At 38.9% G+C, this 7,388-nt stretch overlaps 1 protein-coding gene across 3 annotated transcripts in view; it reads left to right on the forward strand.

Annotated features, from left to right (window-relative positions):
• LOC145265470 (DDB1- and CUL4-associated factor 17-like) overlaps positions 1-7,388 on the forward strand; it is a 237,642-nt gene that overhangs the window by 168,153 nt on the left and 62,101 nt on the right. For all 3 annotated transcript variants that reach the window (XM_080121336.1, XM_080121335.1, XM_080121337.1), the window contains one exon: positions 6,663-6,735. In XM_080121336.1, coding sequence (XP_079977462.1) covers positions 6,663-6,735 — 73 coding nt within the window. The remainder of the gene's footprint in view (positions 1-6,662; positions 6,736-7,388) is intronic.

Below are 7,388 nucleotides of genomic sequence, written 5' to 3' on the forward strand. Positions count from 1 at the left end.
TGTATGCAGGAGGATGTTGACACCTCCCTACAAGAACTACAAAATCCTACTGTTTTTAACTCCCCTGATGAGGATATACATACGACTGAGGACTACTTGTTATGTTGATATTCTCATGATACTCTCTCCTTTGGAGGAAGCTAATTCAACCCACCTAAGATGAGCTTACAACAAAGTTTTGAAGCAATCTCTGTGCAATCTTTCTGCAGCATATTATTCTGTACTTCTGTAAATATACCACCATATTGTCTTACTTTGATCACAACACTATTATATAGTAAAATATTTTAATAGCATGTTTTATGATCGAGCAACACCGGGCTGCTAGTTATCAATCTATATATATAAAAGCGAAAATGTATGTATGTATGTCAAAAATTCATTGATAGATATATATAGACTAGTAGTTAGTAGAGGTAGGGAGTACTGGGTCGAAAAAAGGTCACATCTTCAAAATCTGGTGGGGACCCCCTCAAATCAAAATATAAGGTGTATCTAGGTCAAAATCGAAAAAAAAATTGAAAAAAATTTTTTTTTCATCTGTTGGCGGCATTTTTTAGATCTGGGGCTGGTTTTTCAAGAAATATGTGTCCGAAATGTCAATATGAGTGATTTCAAGGCATAATTTTGCTTCTTGTGTATCTCCAATGCTCATTAATGGATATAAATAGTTTCAAATGACACAGGGTCATGTATTTAAACAGGTTTTGTGGTATTCTTGGTCAATTTCGGTCAAAAAATGGCCAAAATTGGCCATAAATTGGCCGAAAAACAGGCAAAAATCACAAAAACCATCTTGGGTCACATAAATTATCCTCGTCCACCTTTATAAAGGTATATATTGCTGTAGATACCTAAAATAGACATTGGAGTATGATTATATACAGGTCTCAGATCTTTTGGGGCCTTTTTTGAAGAGAAATAGACCAAATTTTGACCCAAAATTGCCAAAAATAGGACGAAATTGCCAAAATCCTGTTCTCAGTCACTTAATCGATCCTTGTTCATTCCCAATGGATATGAATGACTTCAGACACACATATAAGGCAGAGAACCATGATTATTGACAGGTCTTGGGGTCTTTAAGGGCAATTTTAGGGGTGAATTTGGCCAAATTGGACCTAAAATTGCTGAAAATAGGCCAAAATCGACATAATCCTGTCCTTTTATGATTTCCAAGTACTTAACAGACAGACTTAACAAAAGTGACTCAGATATACACTACAAGCACTACAATAATCCATCAAACTTGGCTGCAATCTCTTTGTGGTTGTGCAGTGTGAATTGCATGTTTCGGTCCGAAAGAACATCCCAGTCTCCGTTGATTTCGCATTCGACAATTTGATCTGCATCGATAGTTTGCTTATCATCTGGGTTTGGGTACCTCCATTTTAAGTTCTTCCTTTCATAAACACGCTCCAAATGTTCAATTTCGTATTTCTGGTTGTCTAGGATTTTAGTACAGTACCCCAGAAACCATGTTGGCACCCCCTTTACTGTCCACAACACCACACACATCTGATTCACATTCAGGATTAAAGGTAACTCAACCATTTCCTCTGCAACTCGTGGAATGCAAGTGATGGCTTTTAGGGCATCATCATTAGTGGGCAGAGGAATTCTTGTGGATACTGGGAAACCATCCAGGAGTGCGCAAAGATTCATAAGCCGCTCTTCATGGGTGATTTTGTTGAGTTTGAATAGTTCAGGATTTGCAGTTACATCTGATTTGTGGGTGTCTCTGTAATATGCTAACTCAGTCATGACAATCTTCTCTTGTAATTCTGAATGATCTTTTAGCACCGACATCAGTTCTTCAGAACTAACACACGGACCACGCCAACTTTTACAATTTATGAGCAATTTAGTAGTGTAATTGCTTGCGTTCATCGCTTTCTTTATCTTCTCTTCAACTTTTAGACGGAGAAGAGTCTTTTGTTCTTCATTCCATTCGTCTTCTCTTTTGTTCAAAAGTTTTGCAATTGCCGTCGAAATTTTTGATGCACCATCCAATGACACACTGTGCAAGACCATATCGTTTCTCAAGGATTTTGCTTTGAACTTGTTATTCCTACATTTCGAAACAATAGCACGATGATCGAATACTCCAAGTTCTCGTTCACACATAACATTGTTGCTCTCCAGGTCTTTTCGCTCTTCCACGGTCAACTTGTGTATTTGCGTGGCACGAATGTCATTGTACTGCCCAAATCCGTACTCTCTACCACATTGAAGTTCGATCGTTTTGGATGCATGTACACACATATCTTTCAAAAGTTTTATCTCCAACTCAGATGTCGGTTCCTCAATATCTATATGTCTGTATTGAACAGTGTACGCTTCCAAGGTGTCCAGTTTTCCAACTGAAAGATCCTCAAACAACTTTGGAAGAATTTTGCACAGATCATCCTGCGTTCCTACCTCAACAAGATTTAGGAGAGGTAATGAGACTTTGTACCTGAACAATGAAAGACAGTTCAACTGACTCAGTAGCAATTCACTATCCAGTAACATCCTCACGATCTCGACATGTTGGTTGCTGAGATGAGTCTCGTCAAGAACCATACGAATGTAAGGCAATGCATCGAGGATCGAGGAGCACGAATATCCCAGTTTAGTAAAACGTCTTTCTCTGTAAAGAGATAGATGTTTAACTTTCTCCTCCCGCTCCACTGCTGCAACACTACTCATTCTACCGGCTGACTCTTCAATACAATCCTGAAAGAGAAATATAACTGTGTCAGGATATTCAAAATGGACCCAAATAAAAATATGAATGGACCCAAGGAGAAGGAGATTTCAACTGTGTGCTATGATTATGATAAAAATAACATAGCAAGGAGACTCTACATTTCAGAGTCTCATTTTGAACTGACCAAATAAACAAAACAACTCCTTTCTCAGATAACACTGCAATGTTATCAATCATTCGATTCTACTAGTACTAGTCCCCAAGCCCCTTGGGAAACTAGTTAAATAACACTTACAATTTTTGTATGAAGCTTTGTAAGAAACATTCTTATGTAAAATTTACCAGATTTGGAACACTGGACGATTAAGGGTATTTCTTTCCGCAAAATGAATGACATCTAGGGTGTAAATCACCGTGAAAATTGTGCTAAAATCCCGATTTTGTACTAAAAAATGACTTTTATATGTTAAAATAAAACTCAATTTAGCTATACATTGTGTCATTCCTATCCTAATTCATTGACCAAGTCAAAAGAAGTGAAAATACCTAAGTTTCAACTGCTATTTCTTATCCCTTCTTTTGCAAAGATGGGTAAATGGGCGTTTTTGGGCCCCCGGAGCCTAAAAATCTAAAAAAATGGCGCCAACAGATGAATTTTGATTTTTTTTTCAAAATTTTTTCGATTCTTACCTAGGTTTAGTGCATATTTTGATCTGAGGGGGTCTCCACCAAAATCTGAAGACCCGACCCAGTACTCCCTACCTCTATAGTTAGGGGCAATGTATGGTATTTTTTCTGATACAACACATAATTCTTTCTATCCTCAAGCAGTGAGGCAATTTTTATGTTTTTTTTGTTTTGTTTTTGTTTTTTTACATGAAGGTCACCACTTATCAAGGCCCAGAAACCACTCGGGGATAAGGGTTATTTTGTGTACAGTAATCAATGGGATAGTGTTGCAGTATTCATTAGTATTGGAGATTTGATAAAGTGTCATTACTTAAGGGGGCGGTTCATCAGGAATTTGTTTATGTTGGACTTGAAGATCAATGTTGAAGTCAGGAGGGAAATAGGCAAGCGGTAGAGAGTTCCACAGGCGTGCAGTTCTAAGAAAGAAGCTTTGTTCATGGAATCTACATTTTGATTTAGGCACAGATAAAGAGGGGAAAATTTTTGACAGTGGTTTCAGCTAGATGGGTGTTTATTGTGAAAGATTAGTGAGGGGGGGGCAGAGATTGGAGCTCAGACGAGCACCTGCCATGGAAATAACGATAAAACAAGGATAGGCTCGCAACGTCTCTTCTGTGGGAGAGAGGTTGCAGGGAAGAGAAAAGGGCATCCCCTACTAAGCCCCGAAGTCTATTTTGTACTCTGTCAAGGCAGGATAGGCTGCTTATTCCATCCTTGGATGTACTTGGTTTTTATATAGATAAAGAATTGCATCAGTTGTGAGATATCTTCTGGAGCAGTAGAAGGATCCCACCATCTTTCCAGCGACCTTGGCAACAGACTTGATGTACGTGTTCCATTTCAGATCAGGAGTAAAGGTCAAGCCCAGAAGCTTGTCAAAACATTGGACTTCTCCTAGACGAGCCATCCATTTCAATTGATGCCAGATGGGGATCAGAGCGTTGATGATGTAAGGCTAGGAGTTTGGTTTTAGATGCATTAAAGGTAACCAGCCACGTCCCCCCCCCCCTGAACCACACGCTCGAGATCAGAGGAGAGAGGATCAAAGAGAACTTTGTCATTTACAGCCTTTGATGTGTTGCCATAGATGGTCGTGTCATCAGCATAGATATCAACGAATGATTTAAGAATGTGTTTAGGGAGATCATTGATGTAGATCAGGAAGAGAGTTGGCCCAGGATGGACCCCTGAGGGACTTCAGCATTAATACTGCAGGCCTCTGATTTTTGTCCATCGACCACTACTCTTATGAGCCTATCAGAGAGAAATGATTTAATGATAGAGAAAACATTTCCAGTTATACCGTAGCTGGAAATCTTGTGAAGTAGGCCTTTATGCCATACCTTGTCGAAGGCCTTTGATATGTCAAGAATAATTGCCCTAGAAAGGAAGCCTTTGTCAAGAGATTCACTAATCCTATGAGATATAACTGTTAGCACATCTGTGGTAGATCTTGCAGAACGGAAACCATATTGCGTGTCACTAAGAAGGTTATTTCTGCTGAGGTGATTGACTATTTCTCTATTTAATATGGATTCCAGCAACTTACTCATGACACACAGGAGACTTATTGGTCTGTACTGAGAGGGAGATGACTTATCACCGGAATTCTTAAATACAGGGCAAACTGATGAGGTTTTCCAGGGTGTTGGAAAGCACTTCTCCTAAAGTCAATGCTTAAACAGTTTCGTAAGTATGGGAGCAAGTTCTGGTTGAAGCTTTTTTAACACTATAATTGGGATGCCGTCAGGGCCAGTTGCTTTACTGGAATCTAGGTTCTTGATTAGCTTGACAACCTCATGCACGGATATTTGTATGTTACCTAGCGTGTTCTGTGTTATAGGAGGAAATATGGGGAGTGGATGGCCTTCGTCGCATAGGGTAGAATTAGCTGCAAAGTTCTTGGCAAATAGTTTGGCCTTGTCTGATGCTGACAAGATGACCTCTGGTCCATTGATAATGGTTGGGATAGAATGCACACTTCTGTTCAGGATCCTATTTGTTATTTGCCAAAACTGGTAGGAACCAAGCCGCTGATCAGCTACTTTGGATTTAACGGACTGAGCATATAGCTCTCTCGCATTTTTTATTACTCTTTTACAGTGGTTGCTGGCGTTCCTGAAAGCAGCTTTAGTTTCAGTGCATCTATTACGTTGGTAGCTATGGAAAAAGTGATTTATGTGCGCGATGGCAGCAGCACATTCTGGGGAGAACCATGGCTGGCTGTTAGGTTTTTGTTGGAAATTTTTAGATGGTATGAATCGGTCTATACCTACAATTAACCATTCGGTCAGATCTGATACTATAAAGGACACATCCTTTTTAAACATGGAATGCAGAGGTAGATCAGATATGACTGTACGGAAGCTATCCCAGTAAGCCATAGAGTATCGGTATACAGTACGGTGGAGGGGTACATCTGGGGACTTATTACATTTCATTTTTATCTTAACTGATATGATGGAGTTGTCGGAGGATCGTAAAGGAGAAAGAACAGAACATGAACATAGCTCAGGGGAAGTTGAGAGAAAAAGGTCTAGAAGGCTAGCATACTGACCTGTAGTATCGGGCACACGGGTGGACTCGCGAACAATCTGTGAGGTCAATAGCAATGGCAAAATCATGACAGAACCTTCCCTCATTGTCTGTCTTATTTGAGTGGGTCAGCCATTCCATGTTATGGACGTTGAAGTCACCACAGATGTGAATGTTAGCCGACGGATGTGCAGACAGAATGTGGTCTATTTTCTCAGATATACTCTTAAAAATAATAACTCCGCTGTTATGGGGCAGATAGAGGGCAAATATAAATGCAGTGGTGTAAGCAAGTGCAACCCAGAAGCACATATAAGGTGAATTAGGATCTTCTCTAGAGGTATCCCTGCCACATGGGAAGCCATCTTTAATGTAGGCACATATTCCATACCATGGCGGTCTTGGGGGTCAGATTTAGATGTTAAGTTAGAGTATCCGTTAAGTATGAACTCATTTAGGGAAGTGGTTGGCCCTATTCCAGTTTCGCTTAGAAAGAATATGTCCGGTTTTGTCTCCTGTAATGTTGGAACTTAGACCCCTGATGTTGGAGAAGGAGACATGGTAGTAGGGGTCCACGTTGGAAGATGGGGTTCTAGGTTTGAATTTGAATAATTTCTCACTCTGCCACATATACACTGACCCAACTATATATAAATAGAGAGTGGAGAGAGAGAGTGTGTGTGTGTGTTTGTAAATATGCATTTTTTGTTTGTATCCTAAAATTTGTTTATTCAATTGTTTGAAGATGGGGCCATCTCCTTTGGAAAGATGTTCACAAGGAAAAAGTGACTGATGCCCTTTTTAGTTATGGCCACTGGGTAAGTTTGCATCCTTCCCTTTCTTTCATTTGATTTTCATATAACATTTTATTCATTATCATTCAAACACGGTAGTGTTTGAATATATGGTTAAGTGGCAGTTTTAGTCATTTAGAACTGCTTTAAAACATCACCGCTCACTCATTTTTCGACCAAATTTCATACAGTTATTACAGTTTATAAATCACCTTATCACGGTATGAACAGTATGTGTATTTGTATGTGTGTGTGTGTGTGTATATATATATATATATATATATATATATATTGTGAAAAAAAATTTTCAATTTTCATTCAGTAAAACAAAAGTTATGATGAATTTACTGATGTTCAAAGTCGTAAGGAGGTGAGCGACGTTTTTATTACTGGTTTCCATAGCAACCATGTCGCTTCAGTGACTAGTGTTGCTACTAATTCACCGCTCTCGTAAAAAAAGAAGTAACAAGTGAAACAGAGAGAATGAAAGCAGACAAGTGCCATATATTGTTTTACATATGTGTATGTTATGTTTATGGGGGCAAAAAACGAAAATAAGACTGAAATTAAATAAAGAACAGGTGAATTTAATGGAAGCCTGGAAAAATAATGGATTACAATAGAAAAATGTGAGCATGAAAAGTAATATGGTGAAGCTTAAACATGGAAAAGTAAAG

Source organism: Euprymna scolopes, chromosome 40 (genome assembly GCF_053919585.1).
Source record: "Euprymna scolopes isolate OS-2025 chromosome 40, ASM5391958v1, whole genome shotgun sequence".
NCBI classification, from domain to species: Eukaryota; Metazoa; Mollusca; class Cephalopoda; order Sepiida; family Sepiolidae; genus Euprymna; species Euprymna scolopes.